The sequence below is a fragment of the Chelonia mydas genome, chromosome 9, assembly GCF_015237465.2.
Source record: "Chelonia mydas isolate rCheMyd1 chromosome 9, rCheMyd1.pri.v2, whole genome shotgun sequence".
Classification (NCBI taxonomy): Eukaryota; Metazoa; Chordata; order Testudines; family Cheloniidae; genus Chelonia; species Chelonia mydas.
Window position 1 is genome coordinate 49,846,332 of NC_057855.1, and position 23,077 is coordinate 49,869,408.

The following is a 23,077-nucleotide window of genomic DNA, read 5'->3' on the forward strand; positions in this document are numbered from 1 at the left end:
TGCCTTGGGGAGAGCCAACAGCTGCAGGGGGTCCCTATACTGAACACCGTCCCTACGTTTTCCACAGGAGTTTGTCCTGGAAGATATCTCGCTGCTGAGGGTCACCTGGGAAGCAAGGGAGGGTCTTCTACTGGAATGCGGCTTCCACCTTGGCCCATATGCAGCTTGCCTGTGTGCAGCAATGGTCCTCCCACCCCACATGGCACAATGGCGTGGCCGTTAGCCTGACTGGGACAAGGAACAGAGTGGCTCTCCCTAGAAACCTGTGCAAGCGCATTGCCCAAGTTCTGGATGAGACCTTTGAAGAGATCGCTGAGGCCAATTACCATGATGTGAGAGAGAGCACACCAACGCCCTATTCCGCATCTAGGCATGCATGCAGCCCTAACCCTCCTCGCCCCAAGAGCCCACACCGACCAACTTCCTTCCCAAAATAAAAGCCGCTTACCAGGAACCTTCTCTGGTGTTTGTCTTTCCCCAAGCACCTACCACCGTGACTGGCTACCTTCCTCCTGGCTTGAGAACAGCTCCTGGCTGCATGCATCTAGGGATGCCGGGGTGTCTTCCTCCGCCTCAGCACCCTCACTCCCGCTTTGCTGCTCCTCCTCCTCCTGCCTTGTTGCACGGGGCTCTGAAGTGTCCATGGTGATACTTGGAGTGGAGGTGGGGTCCCCCCCAAGTATCGCGTCCAGCTCTTTGTAGAAACGGCAGGTCTCAGGGGCAGCACTGGAGTGGCTGTTTGCCTCGCGGGCTTTGCGGTAGGCATTCCGCAGCTCCTCCACTTTAACCCTGCACTGCAGTGCGTGCAGGTCATGGCCCCTTTCCATCATGTCTCTTGATATCTGCCCGAAGGTATCGTAATTCCTACGGCAGGAGCGCAGCTCAGATTGGACAGCTTCCTCTCCGCAAACACTGATGAGGTCCAGCAGCTCGCCATTAAGAACATAAGATTGGCTATACTGGGTCAGACCAAAGGTCCATCCAGCTCAGTATCCTGTCTTCTGACTGGCCAATGCCAGGTGCCCCAGAGGGAGTGAACCTAACAGGTAATGATCTAGTGATCTCTCTCCTGCCATCCATCTCCACCCTCTGACAAACAGAGACTAGGGACACCATTCCTTACCCATCCTGGCTAATAGCCATTAATGGATTTAACCTCCATGAATTTATCCAGTTCTCTTTTAAACCCTGTTATAGTCCTAGTCTTCACAACCTCCTCAGGCAAGGAGTTCCACAGGTTGACTGTGCACTGAGTGAAGAACTTCCTTTTATTTGTTTTAAACCTGCTTCCCATTAACTTCATTTGGTGGCCCCTAGTTCTTATATTATGGGAACAAGTAAATAACTTTTCCTTATTCACTTTCTCCACACCACTCATGATTTTATACACCTCTATCATATCCCCCCTTAGTCTCCTCTTTTCCACAGAAAAGTCCTTTCCTCTTTAATCTCGCCTCATATGGGGCCCGTTCCAAACCCCTAATCATTTTGACTGCCCTTTTCTGAACCTTTTCTAATGCCAGTATATCTTTTTTGAGATGGGGGCCACAGCTGTACGCAATATTCAAGATGTGGGCGTACCATGGATTTATATAAGGGCAATAACATAGTCTCCCTCTTATTCTCTATCCCTTTTTTAATGATTCCTAACATCTCATTTGCTTTTTTGACTACTGCTGCACGCTGCATGGACATCTTCAGAGAACTATCCATGATGACTCCAAGATCTTTTTCCTGATTAGTTGTAGCTAAATTAGCCCCCATCACATTGTATGTATAGTTGGGGTTATTTTTTCCAATGTGCATTACTTTACATTTATCCACATTAAATTTCATTTGCCATTTTGTTGCCCAATCACTTAGTTTTGTGAGATCTTTTTGAAGGTCTTCACAGTCTGCTTTAGTCTCAACTATCTTGAGCAGTTTAGTATCATCTGCAAACTTTGCCACCTCGCTGGGGATCACCTGGCGTGTGGAGGCATGGTCACCTGGAAAGAGTCGCTGAGACAGGCCATCACCTTCTTCACTCTGCTTGCGTGTACGATCCTCGCCCCACAGCCCTCATTCTGTCTTGTCTGTTTGGAGTGTGAGCTCTTCGGGGTACGTACAGCGCCTGGCGTGATGGAACCCACCTGGGGCTGTCAGATGCTGCCGCAGTACTTGCAGTGGTAATGAGTTGCTGTATCAGAGCATTAAAACGCCCATCGTAGTCCAGGGCCTGAGGGCTCCCTTCATACACACAGATGTGACTGGTGCACATGGCACATCACTGCTCCAGTGGGGGCCGGTATCTCTGAGCGTGGATCTCCCATGGCAGTGTGGGCAGTGCTCAGACTGACCCCCCCCTTTCCCCCAGGTTCTACTTCAGGGAGCAGCTGGGGCTTCCTGGGTGCCCTTCCAGGGGAGCTTCCCCTGTAGGTGCCCTAAATGCACACATGCTCTAGACCCCACACCCTTCTTGTACCCTCAGGGGGTGGGGAGGCTGCATTTGCCTTGCACCCCTGCCCCGCTCTGCGGGAGGCTTTGTGCTGCCGGGGGCTGTGCAGCCAGGCCTAGGAGCCAGTCTGGATCCGGGAGGGAGAGGAAATGAAGCTGGGCCCTCGAGCAGAGACCTGTTCAGCTGTCAGCATTGGCCTGCTCAGGTGGCCATGGCCTGTGTGCAGGACTTGCCTGGTATGAGGTTCTCTGCAGAAGAGGGGCTTGCCTGTAGGATCCCAGCAGTACCACACCTGGGTGGTCACTAGGGGCTAGCATAGGTCAAGCAGCCCCAGCTGGTGGGATGGATGGAGACTCAGAGAAGCTGGCTGTAATTGTGGAATAACCAACCTGCAGCAGCTGGACAAAGACGGGCAGTCTCCAGGGCCCTGGCACTAGCCCGTGGCCAGTGCTGACGGCAATCAGGGCCACGTGATGCTGGGCTCCGGGGTCCCAGGCAAGGGCACAGGTGCATGTGGAGACTGTGTGGAGGGGTGCGTTGCTGGTTTGGGGACAGGGATGGATGTACTGGTGTCTGAGATGGGCTTTTTACAGGGAGAGCAGCCTGCCTGCTGCTCCTCCATCCCTGTCCAAGGGATGCATCCCAGGAGCAACAGTCAGCCCTCCCCAGGCCCACCTTTCCCAACCCCTGAGCACTGACCCAAGCTAAACAGCCAGTGTTAGAATCCACATGGGCCAGCTGCGAGGGAGGGAAGCGGCACGCACTTTGCCAGTGTTGTGAGCTATTTGTTAGATAACAATAGAAGTTGGGGGACCAGCATTTTCATCCTGGCTCTGAAGGGGAATGTGCTGTGCCAGCAGAGCAGCTCAGGACACATTTCAGATGCTCAGCATGGGGTGTGCATGAGACTTACGCTTTTCCTGTTGCAGGTTCTGTTTTCACCTCTGCATCAGCTGAGGTCGTGCAGTTGCTCTTACCTTATTTATAAAACGGAAGCTGTGGTTAGACTGCCTTGGAGGGTAGGTGTCTGAAGCCTTGACCAATGATCTGGGGTAGGAATTGCACTGAAATATAAAGAAAAGGTGTACTTGTGGCACCTTAGAGACTAACCAATTTATTAGAGCATAAGCTTTCATGAGCTACAGTTGTCTGAAGGTGAAGCCCCCAGCTAAAACCTCTCCAACGCATCATCAAGGATCTACAACCTATCCTGAAGGACGACCCATCACTCTCACAGATCTTGGGAGACAGGCCAGTCCTTGCTTACAGACAGCCCCCCAACCTGAAGCAAATACTCACCAGCAACCACACACCACACAACAAAAACACTAACCCAGGAACCTAGCCTTGCAACAAAGCCCGTTGCCAGCTGTGTCCACATATCTATTCAGGGGACATCATCAAAGGGCCTAATCACATCAGCCACACTATCAGAGGCTCGTTCACCTGCACATCCACCAATGTGATATATGCCATCATGTGCCAGCAATGCCCCTCTGCCATGTACATTGGCCAAACTGGACAGTCTCTACGTAAAAGAATAAATGGACACAAATCAGACGTCAAGAATTATAAAATTCAAAAACCAGTCAGAGAACACTTCAATCTCTTTGGTCGCTCGACTACAGACCTAAAAGTGGCAATTCTTCAACAAAAAAACTGACTCCAAGGAGAGATTGCTGAATTGGAATTAATTTGCAAACTGGATACAATTAACTTAGGCTTGAATAGAGACTGGGAGTGGATGGGTCATTACACAAAGTAAAACTATTTCCCCTTGTTTATTTCCCCTCCTACTGTTCTTGTCAACTGCTGGAAATGGCCCACCTTGATTATCACTACAAAAGGTTCTCCCCCCCTCCGCCCCCCCCCCCCCCAACGCTCTCCTGCTGGTAATAGCTCACCTTACCTGATCACTCTTGTTACAGTCTGTATGGTAACACCCATTGTTTCATGTTCTCTGTGTATATAAAATCTCCCCACTATATTTTCCACTGTATGCATCCGATGAAGTGAGCTGTAGCTCACGAAACCTTATGCTCAAATAAATTTATTAGTCTCTAAGGTGCCACAAGTACTCCTTTTCTTTTTACGGATACCAGACTAACACGGCTGCTACTCTGAAAACTGAAATATAAACAGCTGAGAGGTGAGGCTGGAACCTTCCCAGCTTAGTGCATGGTCTCCTCACCTAAAGGGAATTTGGAGAGTCTCTCTCATACCACAGTGACCAACTTTGCAACTTAGTGGAACGAAACTCAAGTGTACCTGAGCCCTCTGCTCCTGTACTATGCCCCTGTCTCTGAAGTCCAGGGTTTGTAATCCCAAGCCACACTGATACATGTAAAGCATTTCCTCCTGACTAATTGTGGGGCATCCAGAATGCCAAAGGGATTAATAATTTACCACTGGTTGCAGAGCTGCCTCCTGTCACAAGCCTTGCAAATGCATGAACACGGTATGAGGGCCTTGCATAGTTTGTTACCTTAGAGCTGTCTGGGGCGAATTCAGAGATTTCAGCAGCCTTGACAAATATCAGCTGTTTTCTCAGAAAAATGCAAGCATTGTGTGGGCTAGGTTGAATTTCCTGTGCCATGGACTGCCATCAGCCTTAGATATGAATGAGGAAACATACTTCCTAGCCTATTTTATACACAGAAGGATCCACCTGTGAGTGCTCTTATCCAGCTAGTATAAAATGGGTCAGTCTGGCAATTACACGTGGCCGAACTCCCCCAATCTCTCCAGGCCTTTGCAGAGGTGCCTGGAGAAAGAAACGCTCGGTCAGACTGCATGGTAGATAAAAGGAAATACTTTTCCCCATATAAGAAGCCTGGGGAACTCATTGCCACAAGATCTGAAGAGCTAAGCAGGACTCAAGAAAAAGGATCATCCATTTATATGGATGAGGGGATGTCTATAGTTACATTAGACAGGGTTTTAAAAAAATGAGGACAGGATACACCAAGCTCTGCAGAGTGGGGGAAGGAGGAACTGGTCACGCCATAATTGCTCAGTGGGGGTTCTTGCCACTTCCTCTGAAGTGCTAATCACTGTCCGAGACAGGAGCCCAGCTCTGATCCAGCCTCTGAGAACTTGCTTCCTCCAATCTCACTGTCGGACTAACAAGGATAATGTCACTGTTCATTTGTCGATGATTGTATTTGAATGCAGGTGTTAAGTGACCCAAGCGGCTGGCACAGGCTTCAGGTAGACAAATATGTAGATTTGGCTGATCTATGTCTGTATGGAAAATCATCAGCGACAGCCTAAACCAGCCTGTGGTTTCAGTGGAAGATGCTACATGCTGACACGCCTGAAAATCAGGCCATGTAAGAGCTACCGAAGGATTAAGGCCCTGATCCTACAAACACTTACCCACATGCTTAACTTCACACACATGAGTAGCCCCACTGAACTCACTTTGCCAGATTCTCATTTATACTAAGGCCCCTTGCTGGCAGTAGGAAAGGGCCTTAAAATGAGTAAATTACACTTACACCCAGTGAGCAGCCTTAGTGTAAATAGGAATAAGGCCGAATGAGAGTGCCTGTGTGTGTTTGTGACACCTAACTTTAGGTACCTGTCTTTGATGCTATGGCTTCAGGCAGTATGGTCTAGTGGATAGAGCGCTTAATGGGGACTCAGGAGACTTGGGTTCTAGATCTGGCTCTGCCACTGGCCTGCTGGGTGACCTTGGGCAAGTCACCTCCCCTTCTGTGCCTCAGTTTCCGCACCTGTAAAATGTAGCTAACACTGCTAACCTCCTTTGTAAAGCACTTTGAGATTTCCTGCTGCCAAGCACTATGCCAGGGTCTGTATTTAATCTTTTATGTTCATGTAATTAAAAAGACAAATGCGAGTTGAATGATACAAAGAACTTTAAATGGCAAGAACAAAGAAAAAGGAGGAAGTGCCAGCTGAGTTGCATTAAGTGCATTAAAATCAGCATTAAGTCCCTCTGTGGGCCCGACTCTGCATGAGTGCCCCATTGGGGGGTCTGTCCCCTCACGCATAGCGCTTGGCCAGATTAGGCCCCACAAAGAAGCCCATCGTTAAGTTGTCATCTTGAGTTCTTTAAAAAACAAATCAAGCCCAAGTTTTAACTGAAACTTCTTGGCAGTTCTTCCTGGACAGCAGTTTTCCATTTTGTAACTTGTCTTGTAGGGGAACTGGGAGGATGCTAATTGCATTGTTCTAAGAATAGGAGTCCCTTTTCTTTTTCTTTTTCTTTTTTTGTGTGGCTATAGACACCAAATGGAGCTTGCTGTATTTGGGGAGATTTTCCATTGCTCAGTCTGTTTGAATATTTTTACCTCCAGGGTTTCTAAAGCGACACTCTTGAGCAGTTCTTTCTTCAAGTGCTTCCCTTCTAGCAGATCAGGTTTTGCTGTCTGGCATTTAGGCAGGCAGTTATTTCCTTGAGCCATAATAATATTCAAAGGGAATCCCAGCAGCAGCTGTGCAGCACCACCTTGCCAGGAATCATTAAAACAAAACCTTTCTGCACAAAAGAGGGGTGTAATTAAATAGATGGGCTCACACCCACTCCACCCACACCCTTGTGTGCTAACTGCAAGCTAGCGGCAGCGTAGACACTAAAGCACTCAGGTGCACAAAGCCGTGTCTTTGCCTTGTTCCCATTTGATTCCCTCTCTGATTTCTCTGGAGAGGGAAATTCCTCTACCGAAGATTCCTACCACCCCCAGCTGAAAACAAACAAAAAGAAACAACCTCAAGAGGGCTGGGCAAAAGATACAAAGCTCTCTAAGGCGGTGGGACTCCTCCTCTTGACAACTGACTTCTCCTTTAAATGTCTGCAAAGGCAGGCTCCAGCTAGAGTTGCTTTTGTGGCTGCTGGGGGAAAGTCTCCTTCGGGCTAGGGCACTGGCCTCTCCGAGGCTCACCGGCCACATGTGCCAGCTGACACAGGCAGTTCCTACGCTTCCTCTTTTCTGAGCCTCCCACCTCTGTGCTGATTTTTGTGCTTCCTTCTGGAAACCTTTCCTCTACCTAATGCCAGCTAAGAGGCCAGGCGGAGACAGGGATCAGCCGGCACGTGTGGCCGGGAGGAGAAGCAAAGCGGAAGGGCAGCCTGCGTGGCCAGTTCTCAGAGGAGCAGTTGAAGCTGTGAGGCAACTACAGTGAAAGCCTTGGCAGAGTCCTGCTCCTGGAAGTGCCCGGGGGAGGGAGGGTGTTTACATCCAGGATGAGGAGGTCTCCAGAAGTGGTTGTCATGTGAGCTGGCTATGAGAAACTGGAGTGGATTCCTGAGCAGAGTGCCACCTGCCCAGGGTCTGAAGACAGGAGGGCAGGAGTGTTCTTGTGCATGGAGCCAGTGAAGAAGGCCTCCTGATGTCTGCTTTGCTGGTGGTCTGGGCTGTGCTCCTGCACTCGGGGTTCACCAGCTACCTGGCCAGCGGAAGGACGTCATGGCGACATTGCACAGGTAGGAGCAGCTTGTCTTGGGAGTTAGTACAAGTTGTTTGATAAGCAATGATTAGCCACCTTGCTGGTGGGGGTGGGGAGCTGGGTGTGGAGGAGCTTGCAATCCAACCTCTGCGCTCAGCGCTGCCCTTCCAAATCTGGGAGATCATCACAAACGTGTCAAACATCCCTCCTCTGGAAGAGCCACAGCTGCAGTCCAGGGACCCTGATGTGGAACTACACCCAGCATGGCTCTGCCATTGACAATGTCCTCCGGCACTCACACGTCAGTGCTGACTCTGACTTAGGGCCGAATGAAGCTGGCGGACATGCCGGGTATTTTGGGTCTGCCATGAGTCCTGTTTGCCCGGGAGCTTGATCCGGCGAAGTGTCCTAATCCACGCTCAGAAGCACAGCTGTGTTTGTTCCTTTCTCCCTCGAGGATCTTGTGCTGCCTTCTCTGGACGGTTTGCTTTGCTTTAGTTTGGCTTCCAGTCTCAACGATCGGAACCTCAAGTCAATGGCTCTTGCAGTTTTTGCAGAAACAAGTCCCCATGCTGTAACCGATGGATGGAAATTTGTAAAAGCAGGTGGGGCATCTGACTGAGCCAGAGCTAAGTGAACTGCTGGGTCTGCTTGTGGGCTTTTGGCTCTGCAATTTATTAAAGATGACCTGATTTATCTGCTAACGAGCTGGCTTTGGCACCACACCAAGTATTGTGATGAATAGCATGTGCCCCACCATTCATCCAATGACCTCCGCTAAAAATAAGGGAGGAAATCAGGCAATCCAGGCCTGGAGTATTACAGCTGCCGTTGGCTGGGGGCTGCAGAAGATGTGGCCAATAGTTACAGGGATTTAATCTGCCAGGATATGCTGTTATCTTCATGGCCTATATTGCTGTAGGAGAGTGTGTGAGGGTTGTAAGCAAAGGACTGAGGCAACTGCCAGCCTCCTGGATTTGCTGGTGTAAAAGGGGAGTAGGGCTACTGATGGTGACTAGGGCTTTGTTTGGGCCAGCTAGAGCCATTTCAGAACCCAGCCCAAATATCCTCCATCCTGAACTGTCATCATAGCAACTGACCTGGGTGCTCATCTGGCCCTCTGAGCATCGCCATCATTAATGGGACTTGATCCTTGCAGACCCTGCCTCCTGGGAGGGTATGTGTGTGGGGTGTTTGGTCCCCATTTAGTAGGCAGGGAACCACGACACAGGGCGGATGATATCACTTGGCAAGGTCACCCGGGCAGTCCGTGGCTGAGGCGAGAATGAAAGCTGGGTCTCCCAAGGCCCTAGCCCTTTGCCCATCTTTCCAGTAGGGGCTAGTTCCAGTTCCTCCCATCAGCAAATCTCGCCAGGGACTCTGGAGTCCCATGCTGCAAGGTGATAGCTGACAAAGACGGAGTTCCTGGTAGGGCTGTGGCAGCTGGGAGTGGACAGGCTGGATGGGGGCATGGAAGGGGGGAAGAGTGGGCAATATATAGCACATGTTAGAGGAGGAGGAGGAGTGGCCCTTGTGGGGCTGCCACCTTGTTCTCCTGCCTCCAGTGGCATCCTCTGCTTGCAGAAACCCATGAATACAGCGTGGCAGGGGCAAGGGGCTGCCCATGTGCGGGAGGAGAGCTGCAGGGAAAATACAGCTTCGGGGGGAATCAGGACTCGGGCAGGTGGTGAGGAGTGTGTGGAGGGGGGTGTAGGGTGGGACGGGGACTCTGGCTGGATGCTGCTGGGGGGCAGAGGGATGGAGTGTGGGGAGTGGGATCTGAACCAGCACTGTGATGGAGCAGAAACGGGGCCTATGGCTGGGAGCTGGGGAAAGGGAAGACTGCTGAGTGGAACGGGGGCACAAGGAGGCCAGTGGGTGACGGGGACTGGCCATGATGATGGAGGATGGGAAGTGGGGTGGGAGCAGGACTGGCAGTGCTTTGTGCTCAGGGTGGTCCCTAGCCCCTCTGGCAGGAGACCTGCCGTGGGGAGCCAGTGGGCAAAGGGAAGGCTGAGCATTTCTGCTGCACAGCAGCCACAGCTGATTAACTAGTGGGGCCGCTTAGTGATGTGTCCCCATCCAGCCAGGCCCCAGCAGTGCCCCCAAGCTGGGTGTGGGGCAGCAGGGCAGGTGCAGGTGATGATGTCTGCCTGTCCCCATCCCACAGCCAGGGTCTGCCAGCCCCTCAGCCCGAAACCCCATTGCCTCCTTGCTTCACGTGCATGCTGTGTTTACAGTGTCGGGTGCAGCAAGGCTGACTTTGGGGTGCTGGGGGTCTGGAGGGAGGGGCAGCACCAGATTGTGTCTTGCGGTTACGTTAGGTGAGAGTAGCCCTGGCAGATAGTGGCGCTCACCCTTCAGACTGTGTACAGACCTGCAAGACACTGCTGAGCCCAAAGGTTTAGTGGCAACACCCCTTGTAAATGCCAGAGTAGATCCTGATCTGTCGTGCATTGTGTAGGTCCTGTCTGAGGCGGGGCCTGAGCTGTGTGCCCATGGCAGGTCCATGCCATTGAGCCCATATGCGCTGGTTCAGGTCCACATACCGGGAAGAGGTTTGAATCCCTTTCTGGACAGGCTGTCCCTGGGATCCTTTGCTGTGGCGCTGCTGGAGTTAGTCATCTCTGCCAGGGGAGAGTCAGGGCTCATGGTGAGCCCACAAGCCTGAGCCTGCTGTGTGTAATAACAGTGCAGAGCGTTTATCATCTTTAAGTGCTTTGCAGGCACCGAACACCCCTTCCAACAGCTCCGGGAGGTTCCTAAGTAGGTGCTATTATCCTCACTTCACAGCTGGGGAAATTGAGGCAGAGATTACGTGTTTTGCCCAAGGTCACAGAGAAATCAGTGTCAGAGCCAGGGTTAGGCTCCATTCCTGCTGCTCAGGGCTGGGTGCATGCTCTTGCTTCATGATCATCTTGGAATTGGAGTCAGTTCTGTCCCTGCTGCTCCGGCAGCTAAAGCAAGGAGTGGCGGTGGCATTCACAGTGCACTATCTGAGCGGATTCATGACATGCTTAACACAAGGCCTAAATGAAAACACTAAGAATGGAAGGGTAAGGAAAGCAGCCCTCAATATCCAGGCCTTGCCCAGACGGCACCAGTGTCCTTGCAGGGAATGGGTAACACGACCCAATTTGTATTGCAAAATTGCAGGGTGGATGTTTCCAGCTGAAGAGGTTGCGGTGCTGGGGCAGGCTGGTAGTGCTGCGATTTGGAGAGCCATCTTGTGAGCTTGCTGTGCGCTGGGTGCCATTCTAGTGCTGCCCCTAGGATGCGGGGAGAGCTGCTGGGGGATCCCATTCACAGAACCTTCTCCACAGCTCTACTTCTGCATACGGGAAGGAGACCCTGATGGGCGGGAGGGGCAGAGATGGGGAGGAGGCTGGGAGGAGACCATTTTTATGCCAATGTTACGTCACTCAGCTCTCAGGGGGTTTGATGGCCCATGGAGGCAGATGTGCATCTCAACCAGGGGAGGAGGTCTAGCCATGCCCACACACCTTAGCGCTGTGACCAGTGAGTGGAGAACCCCAGCACAGGGTGGTACCCCCGCCTACAGGACCTGCCCTGCAGCTGGGCTGGGGCCAGTGCCCCGGCCAAGGGAAGGGCATGGGAGTGCTGTGGGGTGGCGCTCAGAGCAGTGAGCTGGAATGATGCCTGTGGGAGGCACGGGACACTGCTTGGAGAGGCAGGAGCAGGGCTGGGAGCTGGCACCCCAAGGGCTGGGCTTGGTGCTGGTGGTGCCCTTCCGGGAGGCCGGTTCTGCACCCAGCTTGTGTTGCGTTTTTGGTCTGAAATGCCCCGACTGGGGAAGGGAGAGGAGGGACAGAGCATAAAGGGTGACATTGGTGCACAAAGGAAATGGGGTTTCCTAGATATACCCCTCAGAAACGCGTAGCCGGCTCTCCTCTTGGTCTGTCTCATGGTGGTTTGAGGCAGCTCTGGGGTGCTCAAGGCAGGCTGGGAACTGGGTTTCCTGGCCCGTGAACGTTCCTGCGGTTTCGGGTCTTGTCTTGTTCTTTGTCAGGATGGAAGCGTGAGCAGAGCTTCCTGTGATTCAGGCTGTGCGGGACCCAGGTACAAGAGCCAGCGCTGCCTGATCCCGACCAGGCCCTTGAACCTGGCTCCTCCATATCCCAGGTGCCTGACCTAGTCCCCTGGATGCTGGCTGGTCTAGGGACAGTGACTGGCTTTCTCTGGCCACACATTCCTCCCTGGCCCTGACGCAAATTTAGTCCAGACTGAGACTGGTGCATTCCTGCCAAAAGATTGTTCTGGCAAATTGGCATTTGACAAAGGAGATGGGGGTGGGGGTGGGGGAGGGAGAGGAATGGGACTGGCTGGGCCAAAAGCCAGGGAAGGGATGGTGTCGGGAGGCTGAGGTTGGATGAGGAGCCCAAGGAGGGAGTCTGGGACTGGGAGCCAGTGGTGGGGGAGAGGAAAGACTGATCGGGCCAAGAGTTGTGAGCGGGGAACTGGGACTGGCAGGGCAAGGGGAATGGATTGGGATGTGAAGCCTGAGAGTGGAGACTGGTCCTGGGTAAGCAAGGAGAATAGGACTGAAAGTAGGAGCCAGTGGTGGGGAAGAGCTGGACTGGGACAGGGACAGATTGGAGGGGCCAGGGCAGAAGGGGAAAATGGGAAGAAGAGTCTGTGACCACTAGAGCACACTCCCCTCTAGAGCATGAAATGGAACCTCAGATGCCTATGAACTCGGACTGGCTATGAAACCTACTGGCATCCAGATGGCAAAGTGCATGTTTTGTTCCCCTTTAGTGCTGGTCCACACAGGGGATAACAACCTACTACATCTCTCAGGTACTCTGTTAGCTTGAGCGGCAGAGCTCTGTGCAGTGGATCTAACAGTTCCAACCCTGCTGATTAATCATGCGGGTGTCAATACAATGCCACAAGATGGAATTTGGTGTATGCATTATGAGACAGTTTTTAAATACATGATCACCTTCTATTTTTCCCACAGGACCCCTACCTCGTTCAGGGCACAGGACGAAGTTGCTCTGGGGATGAATAAATTTGTTAGTCTCTAAGGTGCCACAAGTACTCCTGTTCTTTTTGTGGATACATACTAACACAGCTGCTACTCTCAAACCTGTGTAGTGAATGAGGCTTTTGTCTGTAGGCCCTGTCTCATTTGTTGCAGAGGTTGAAAGGTGATTAATGAACGAGGCAGGGGTTTGCAGGTAGAGAAAGGAGGGTCTCATGGTTCAGGCAGTTGAATGCTGCCCTGGAGAACTGGATTCTATCCCTGCCTCTGCCACAGATATCCTAGGTGTCTCAAATTGAGCCACCAAAATTAGTGAAAACTCTTGACTTTCAGTACTCTGTGCCTCAGTTTCTCAGCTGTAAACTGGGGATAATACCACACCCATCATTTCACAGGGCTGTTGTTATAATAAGCTATGAAGCACTTGGATACTATAGTGATGAGGGCCATGGAAAAGATCGGGGGAGATTAATAATTCTGCCTTTAGAGAACGGTTTGAATAGTTTGCAATAAATAAGTTCTGGGGTCACACCCTGAATGAGGAGAATACAAAATATTCCATGGCTGCTCATTAAGTGAGCACCATCCATCCCGTGCACTGAATGAGGTAGGTGTCCTGTGGAAAAAAATACTATGTGATCATGTCATTAAAGACCATATCATAATGCGCACACACAAGGGAGCCACATTTAGGTTGCACAGACAACATTAATTCTGGCATTTCCTAACTGTTGAATACTTGACTTTGCAACCTTACAAATGTTCTTTTCATGCAATTATTTTGTGTGTAAAATATTTAATATTATAAAAATGAAACCTTTCAATAAGCTCATTTTAATTTTTCCAGATAAAAATGTTTTGGGATTTCCATTCGGGAAAATTTCTAAATTTCAACTTTTCTTCCTGATTTGGACCAAAAACCATTTTGGGAAGTTCTGAATTTCCTCTGGGACAGAAATTCTGTTTTCTGGGCAGCTCTAACACTTCGATTGTCAGCTCTTTAGGGTAGGGACAATCTCGCTGTTAGGTGTTTGTGCAGTGCCTAGCACAATGGGGCCCTGAGCCAGGACTGAGGCAACGAGGGGTCACTGTAATACAAATAAGACAGCCTCTTTCAGTGACTTGTAGTTCTGTTCTAGTCACAGAAATGACCATGGCTGTATGCAGTGTAGGGGTAGCTGTGTCAGAGATCGTAGAGAGACAAGGTGGGTGAGGTCATATCTTTTATTGGACCAACTTCTGCTGGTGAGAAAGACAAAAATGTCCAGTAAAAGACATTAGTTCACCCACCTTGTCTCACAAAAATGACCAGACTGGTTTGAGTGCAGGCAATATTTGCTGTCTGCACTGGCAAGCCCGGCTCTAAATGCAATAACACATTCAGCCAATCCTTTACGCACTGAAATGCACCTATTTTCTTGTAAGAGCATTCAGACTTTTTTTTCTCGTCTGTGCAGTGCTTCCACCCAAGAATAGCGTTCCTTTTTGCCAAAGGTAAGAGGTAGCTCACCAGATTCCAAGACATGAAAGCAGCCAGATTTCAAGATCTATAAACTGGCCAAACTACTCTAAACCACCCCAGCTGCTGCTCTAATCATTAATGAGGTTGTGTGTAATCACCAGCTGTGTTTTAATCATTAACAGTGCCTGTAATGTGGGAGCTGAACCAAAACACAAATCCTCGTCTTTGGTTTTAACTGAAGATCGACTTGGAGGGATGGTGGCTCTCCATCGTATTAAAATCTGACTGCAAGCTATGGAGAGCTTGGGTGCAAGAACAGCTCCCATTAATACAACTTATGAAACTCCTCATTCCAGATGCATAGCCCTGTGGGAAATGAATTTTGGATGATTCATCTGCACAAGACAGCTGTGATTAGGGAAAGAATCCATGGGCTGCTAACAGGCAATGGCTCTGTAAATCCATACAGAGTTGGAAACCCAGTCCTAGGCCCCTAGTTCTTCAGTTTCAGAAGTATAGATGTCTCCCACATGAGCCAGATAAGATCACCCTCTGCTGAGAGTTGCCAGCCACAGGAGAACATTACAGCCCATGGCTGCCTCCAACAGCAAGTCCGGGCCCAGGGGCAGAATAGTCAATGGGCCCCCACACCCGCACAAGCTGCGTCTGCATGGCCGCAGTCCACCTGACGTTTGGGCGGTGCTGTGCCTGCGTTGGCTGGTGCCCAGCGAGCTGCCGGCTCCGCTGCTGGGTGCGCTCTTCCGGCCCGGCCAGGGCTTCTGCATGCCTGCCCGGGAGGGTTACCAACTGTCTAATTGCACAAACCCAAAGACCCTTGTCCCACCCCTTCCCTGAGACCACGCCCCCTGCTCACTCCATCCCCCCTCCCTCTGTTGCTCACTCTCCCCACCCTCACTCACTTTCACCAGGCTGGGGCAGGGGGTTGGGGAGCAGGGTGCAGGCTCTGGGAGGGAGTTCGGGTGTGGGAGGGGGTGAGGAGTCGGGCTCTGGGAGGGAGTTTGGGTGCGGGGTGCAGGCTCTGGGCTGGGGCAGAGGGTTGGGGTGCGGGAGAGGGGCAGGGGGTCAGCGCTTACCTTGGGTGGCTCCCGAAAGCAACTGGCACACCCCTCTGGCAGTGGCTCCTAAGTGGGGGGCCCAGGGGCTCTCTGCGCGCCGCTGCCCACAGGCACCACCCCCACAGCTCCCATTGGCTGCAGTTCCCGGCCAACAGGAGCTACGGAGTTGGCACTCAGGGTGGGGGCAGTGCACGGAGACCCCCTCCCCAGGGGCTTCAGGGACGTGCTGGCCACTTCCGGAAGTGGCACCGAGCGAGGGCTGGCAGGAAGCCTGCCTTCACCCAGCTGCGCTGCTGGCGGTGGCCGGGGGCCTCCAGGCCCTTTTAAATCACCTGGGCCCCTGGGCAATTGCCCCTGCTCCTCCCCTCCCCCCCAGTCGGCAGGCCTGTCATACCTCAGATATGCATACAGAGTTGGTGCATGCATTCGGCTGGGATCTTCAGTATTGGCCTAGCTCTGCTCCTATTGAAGTCAGCAGGCATTTTACTATTGACTTCAACAGGAGTTAAGTTAGGTCAGCGGTTCTCAAACTGTGGGTCAGGACCCCAAAGTGGGTCCTGACCCCATTTTAATGGGGTTGCCAGGGCTGACTTAGCCCGAGCCCCACTGTCTGGTAAGACTACAGGCCCCCTGGCTGGTGCTGAAACCCCTGGGCTTTGACATCCCCCTCCGCCCCTCCCCCCGGGATGCCAGGAATCGGGTGGGCTCAAGCCTCGGTCCCCCGTCCTGGGGTCGTGTAGTAATTTTTGTTGTCAGAAGGGGGTTGTGGTGCAATGAAGTCTGAGAACCCCTAAGTTAGGTCATTGCAGGGCCCAGCCCCGCCAACCCCCTGCGGAGGCCTGTCCCGTCCCCCCCCCCCGCCCACAGAGGAGGGGCTGCGTAGGGCTCCAGAATAGCTAGGGATGGCCCTGTCCACAGGCAAGTCCCTCCCGACCTGTGTAGGTGGGGGGAGGAAGTGGGGCAAGAGCAGTGAGTGATGGGAAAGAGAAGTGAATGGGGGTGGGGCCTTGGAGGCAGAAGCGGGGCCTCAGGAAGAGGTGGGGCAGGGCCTTGCGGGGAAGAGGTGCGTGGGGGAGGTTCTGGCACTCCTGCTGGAGTGTTACGGTCTCTAAATATTGCAAAGTTGGCAACCCTACTGCAGAGTCATTTCACATGGCACCTCTTTCCTACTTGTTCTGCAAAGGTACATGGGTTCCCCAAGGAAACGGAGCAAATCCAGATCTGTTGTAAGAGGCTACAGGTCCCGCTGAAATCTCTGGGTCGTGTTCAGTAGTGATGTAAGCTACCCATCAGCTGTGCATGGGTCACAAAATGCTACCTCCAGGGTGGTAGAAAATTCTGATTGGACAGTGTTTTACTTGTCCGAGTCTCAATGACTAAACAAGCTGCAAGGCAGTGGAGGATCCAGCCCTTAGCACCGATTCATAGTTACACAGACGTTAAGGTCAGAAGGGACCATCTGCTCATGTAGTCTGACTTCCTGTGTAACACAGGCCACAGAGTATCACCCAGTGATTACTGCATGGAGCCCATAATGTTGGTTGAGCTGGAATGTATTTCTGAGGGTGTCCCTACACTGCTGCCAGAGGTGTGACTGCAGCAGGCGTAAACGGCTAGCTAGCTCTGGGCTTCAGTGCAGGCTAACCCCCTGGGGCTAGCTCTCTGCACTGCTAGCCAGATGTGAGCTCGCTCAGGTAGGTCTACTCCAGCTGCATCATACCACGTGACTGCAACACAGGCCTACCCGTAGAGAGACAGCCATTGTTCTCTGGAAGAAAAGTGTACCAGGTGGTCTTCCTAACTGGTGACCCCCTCAGACCAGAGGCTGTGGGGGAGGGCTGGAATTTGATGGTAGCAAGGTAGAGCTGAGTAAATTGGGGGGAGGACTTTCCCACGATCATTGATTTGAATTCAAACACAAATTCAGTTTCAGCCTTGTTCATGACCCTTTGCAGCTGGCTTGCCATGAACATTTAAGCAGTCAAGGCTTAGCATAAATAGCGTCTAAAAGCAAATGCTAATCTTGAAAGCATCCCTTTTGGCTAAAAGGAAATTTTGAATTATAATTTGTTTGAATTGTACATTTGGTGGTTCGTTACATAAATTAGGAGGCAGAAATAATAGCCTGTGACTTGTGTTATTAACCATCGTGGAGCCATTTTCCAAGTTCAAATGCGGATCATTTCCAACCGAGTGTTCACGAGCTCTTCATATAAGGAAAACAGCAAGGAAGAAATGAGCAAGGAGTTTGGTGTAATGCACGCAATCAAAAATTTTGTGATTTGTTTGCTAACCTTTTACAAGCAGAAGAAGAGGTGAAATTCAACAAATAATGTGTTCACTCATAACCCAACCAAATATTGAGTGCTCCACTAGGGACCTGGGAATTTCTCTGTTTAACCGGATTATGGAAACCAGGACAAATTTGTATGAAAAATGTGTTAATTTCATTCCCTAAAATGTAACCAATTCAAAGGGAGGTTATAGCACGGAGCCAACAAAACCCAAAGCAACAAGAATGGCTGCGTCCCAGAATGGTGAGAAATTGAACCTGGAATGGTAACCAAGGTCATCTCCTTGGTGCCACAGAGTGCTGCCAGCCAGCCAGTCCAGCTGCTCCACAGATGAGGTTTAGGTTTTCTGAGTGCCTGGTGAGTTTTATTTCACTCTGATCCTGTGGTGCTGGCCCACTGGAAATGCTTGGAGACGCAGGAATGGACAATGGGATCGTCTGGGTGAGACCCAATGCCCTGCCATAGCTTCTGGGACACGACAGGCCGGGTTTCATTTCCTCTGTCCTCTGAGGGGATGTCGTTTGCCTCATACAAACTGTGGGCCAAATTCTGATCCCCTTACTCACATGGAGTAGCGTCGTACTCTGTTGTGTTCAGTGAGCCTGCTTTCTGAGCAAGGTGCTACTTCCCAGGAGTAAGGGGATCAGAATCTGGCTCATTGCGGGTAGAAAATATTCACTTGCTACAGACACCTGCAGAATCTCTCATTGAATTCTGGGAGTTCCCGAAGCTCTTTGGGGCGGGATGGTCTCTTTGTTCTGAGTTTATACAGCACCTAGCACAATGGGTGTCTTGGCCATGATGAGGGCTTCTAGGCATTACAGTAATACAAATAATAATATCTTCTCCTACAAGCAGGAGCCAGTGGATACCAAAGCCAGGTAAGCTCGCTGTCTAGCACAGTTCTGCTGAAAGGTATCTTCACCTTAAAAGCATCAGTGTAGCTGAGGGTGGGAAGAACATCAGTGCACCAGATTCTGTGCAACAGACAGATCTTTACTCAAGTGCAAAACCAGTGCAAATACTCTGGTCTGGTCTACTTTTGTTAAATAAAGAATGTTGTCAGGGACGCTGACAGCAATCAAGAAAAATTGGACCGACGTGATGCTGATGCCAGTTAATAGGTGAAGCACCCTGGCAAAGTTTTCTCCTTTGCAGTTGCTCCACAGCACGGTATTTGTGAAGAGATCAAACGGTGGGTGCTCTTAACTGGCTATAATTCAGCATTGCTGGCATGGGTTTGAAGCGCTGCAGACAGGTTGTGGGTGGCCTAGGGCTGCCAGGCTGATGTCTGCACTTCCCAGCTGTGCCCAATCACAGGCTGTCTCCTCACTGAGTTTTTCAGTCCGGGGGGATGCCCTGAGGCCACCTGTGCGTTGCTTTCTTCTCTGAGTAGATGTTAGTTCTTTAACAACGATGTCCTATGGCTCTGTGTGCGGGCAGGTGGGTGGTGCATAATTAGGGATGAGCCAAAAAACCTGGAACTTCCAAAGCAAGTTGTTTCAAATTCTAGGGCCATCTGGATTCTGAGCCCCAGATCTAAACCTGCCCCTACGACTTCGGTCTCAGTTCAGATGCAGAAACGTTCAGAGCCCTTTGTGGGATTCTGGGTCTCTGAAACTTCATGAGAGCGGCGCAGCTCCCAGGACTTTCCCCGATTTTGACTGAATTCCTGTGGGAACAGCTCCCGAAGCTTTGATGACCTTGATTCTGCACCCAAACGCCAAAGCTGCTTGAGCCTCCAGCCTGAATCATAGTGTAAATCCAGACCTGAACTTCCGCAAATGCAGATGCAGGCTCTGGTTAAGGATGATTTCTAGGCTAAAACTACATCGGGATCCACACCCCATCGCCTCTGCCCATCTCTCTGCCTGCCAGACACGCAGTGGGTGGGGTGGTGCTGTACAAGGCGTTTACCAGCAGGAGTTTGGGCTGGCCGCATTCCTCCCCAGGGTGTTCTGTGCTTCCAGGAGTCTTTAGAAAGCTGTGCTGACACTGTTGTTTGTGTCCCGGGGGCATGTAAAGCCAGGCACCTCAGTACCATACTGTACTTGAAAGACTGTGTTATACTAGAAAGAAAAGGAGGACTTGTGGCACCTTAGAGACTAACCAATTTATTTGAGCATAAGCTTTCGTGAGCTACAGCTCACTTCATCGGATGTGTGTGCGTTGCCCCCTAGTGGCAGAGAGGATATGAGCCCCATAGAAGGGAGACGGCTTTTAGCTCACGTGACAATGACCAGTAGTTTTGGAAGAGAAGGGCCAGGCTTCTATTCTAAATCCGGCTTCCCCCATCCCCGCATGCTTGATTGGCCTAGTCATTGATTAGCCTATTCATTGAGCATGTTGTCTGCAGCACACAGATCCAATGCAACACCACTGAGAAATCCCTACAGTAGCTGTTATAATGCCAGGATTGCAGGGGCCAATCTCCTGGGCCATAGCAGGGCTGGCAATCAAGTGCTATGTCTCAGCGGGAAGCTGGCCTGATGGACTGAGAGCGACTGGCTCTTTAACCTGTCCCTGGCACAGGACTGAGCAGCGACTGCCCTGCAACTCAGAGCAGGGTCATTGTTTCCCTGGGGTGGGGAGGGGAAGGAAATCCATATCCGAAGGATGGGAGTAGGGGGCTGAAGAAGGAAAGAAATGTTTTTTTAAGCAGTTGTCTGAAGCATCTCACAGGTTTGGGGTGTTGGAGTGAGTCCCATGGAAGGTGGGAGGAGTGCAGGGGCAGTGCTCAAAGGTGCATGACAAAAACAGTTTGTCAGCCATCCACGCTCTGTTGTACGTGGATATCACCAATCCTTTTTCGGAGGTGGAGCTGAGCCCGGCATTCCCTCCTGGGGATTCTGCACGGTGTGGGCAGCATTAATTTATGGCCAGGGATCCATGGGAAAGGACATGCTAGATCAGAGCTTCCCTGGCGACTCTCATGCAGGTCCCACAGTGGAGGGAAGGGAGAAGCCACTTTCCATCAATACCCCTCCTCTATCATCGGCACGGACATCTGTGCCAGCAGAGACTGAAGTGGATCCTGGGCTGATCCTGGGCCCCAGTGCATAGGGGGAGATAATCTGTCACATTATCTGAAATGTATTAGCAGGATTTTTCCTCTCCCTCCAAGCACAGCTGAACTCCGGGTTCCAAGCCGGGATGGCTTTACAGGCAGAGGGATACAGATATTGTTTACAATGCGGAGTGAACTGGCGCTGCTTCATTGATCAGTCCCATGAGTTAAAAAGCATTCTTAATCCTTTGTGGTCAGGTAGGAAACTCCCGCCCCCAATGTATTTTTTGAGGGGAGAGGTTGTTTTCTAAGCATCAGGGATGGCCATGGCTGGAGATGGGACACTAGACAGGGCGGGCCAGGGCTCTGAGCTGGCACGAGACATTCTCTCTCTGGTGCTTGGCTGGCTGCATCTTGCTCACATGTCTAACTGATTGTCATGTGGGGTCGGGAAGGAATTTTCCACCACGTCAGATTGGCAGTGACCTCAGGGGGTTTCACCTTTCTTTGCAGTGCGTGGGTGCGGGTCACTTGTCAGGATTATCTGGATATTTCTCACTGAATCATTCCTGCCAATGCAGGGGTCTCAGGCATTGGTGCATCACAGTCTCTCCATTCTCTGACTTTGGCACACAATAGTCTAGTGTCCTGTGGACTGTAATATTTTGTGTTAATTCAGGTTGTTGGGCTTGGCGTGCAGGTGGCTGAACAGTGCCCAAAGTGGTCTGAAAACCCTGTGGGGGCTCCTCTCAGAATCTGGGAGCAGCAGCTGTGGTAAGATGGTGCTTGAAGTGTCCCCCTCAATCCCCTAGCTCAATTGAAATTAGTAGTAGTAGTATTTGGCCAGGTCTGCAATCCCTTGTGCCCTCTCCCCACTTCAAGCACTGTGGCTGGGTGGCGATGGGGGCTTGTGCTGTACAGGTCAGATTATGATCTGGTGGCCCCTTCCGGCCTTGAACTCTGTGACTCTCTGCAGAATACAGGGCATCAAACAAATTCCTGTCCAGGGCTGTAGAAGTGAGTGGGTGTCACCGCTCATGAGGAATCCAGCCATCTCAAACCAGCGATGCTACAGCGCTGACACCATGCAGCAGCGTGGGGTGTGCGTGAGCCATCTGCACGTGTCGTGATGAGTGCTTGTCCAGGATTCTTTCTGAGCCCCCACAGTGTGGGAGGCACCTCCCAAAAGCAACCACAGGCACATTGCCCAGAGGAGCGCACAGCCTGCATCCAAAATGACACAGCACATTGAGGGTTAGAAATAGACTAGGGGGAGGGGAAGCAGGTGGGCGGAGCTGACAGTGGTCATTCCAGGCCATGACTCTGGTAAGGAATGTGCGCATGGCATGGCAGCTGTGCTTTTGGGGGTTTTGTTTGTTACCCCCCTCTCCCCACATCTGATCCATCATCTCCCCCCCACATTTGTTGATGATTCCAGCTGGGTGGTTTTAGTTACTTATTTAGCTGAATTGATTTTCTGGTCACAAAAAGCATTTTTCAGTGCTCCCAAACTATTTGTGAATTTGGGTCAAATTCAACAAATGGTTTTTGGCTGAGGGAAAAAAATGAACTTTCTTTTTGAAAAAGTTGACACGTTTCACTTTGGCCATTTAGAAACAACTTGTTTGGCCTTTTCATTTTGAAACAGGTGTTTTGAATTCAAATTTGGCCAATTAAAACTCTCCCCCCCACACACACAAAGGGTGAAAAACACCTGAAAAAAGCCAATTTGAAATTAAAAACTCAAAAATCATTTTGAATCAACCCAAAATATTACAGTTGATTCAGAACACATTTTTTATTAGAATTTTTTTTTAAAAAGTGGTTTTGAATTAACCAGATTTTTTTTCTGGTTTGGTACCCAAATGGAAAAATCCATTCTTAGCTCAGCCCTACTGATGATCTTCATGCCATTGGCAAGGGTCGTGAGCAACCTTAGTGATGTGGCTCTGTGATTTCTCTGACACAGACTTGCGCCCCCTGGATATTCTCTCGGAAGTGGTTCCGACTAGTGGTGTGAGAAGTGGGATTCGGATGCTCCAAGTGCAGGGGGCACGTGGGTTTCAGTTCTCTGCATCAGCACGCCATGCCCTGAGCTTCCCGGCTTCCCAGATTTTCCTCTACTGTGACCTCTTCCCAGAGGAATTCTCCATCATCATCACCCTGAGGGTCCTCAGCGTCCCACCAAAGGTAAACACCAACCATGCCTGCACCAGGGCCCTGGGTGTGGATGCCCCTCCCCTTTGGTGAATGGTTAGGACCCAAGCCCATATCCAGACCTGAGTTGCACTCCAGAGTCTCAACCACAAACTCATCCTTCCTGCCTATGAGCTCTCAGTTCTCCCGTGCAATCAATGAGCAAAAAGGTTTGAATGTATAGT

The 23,077-nt window shown here is 51.1% G+C and overlaps 1 protein-coding gene across 1 annotated transcript in view; it reads left to right on the forward strand.

Annotated features, from left to right (window-relative positions):
• Positions 1–7,146: 7,146 nt before the first annotated feature.
• Positions 7,147–23,077, forward strand: part of TSPEAR (thrombospondin type laminin G domain and EAR repeats) — an 84,949-nt gene continuing 69,018 nt past the window's right edge. The window contains exons 1-2 of the mRNA XM_027835070.3: positions 7,147–7,886; positions 22,666–22,886. Of these exons, the coding sequence (XP_027690871.2) occupies positions 7,793–7,886; positions 22,666–22,886 (315 nt within the window). The 5' untranslated portion in view covers positions 7,147–7,792. The remainder of the gene's footprint in view (positions 7,887–22,665; positions 22,887–23,077) is intronic.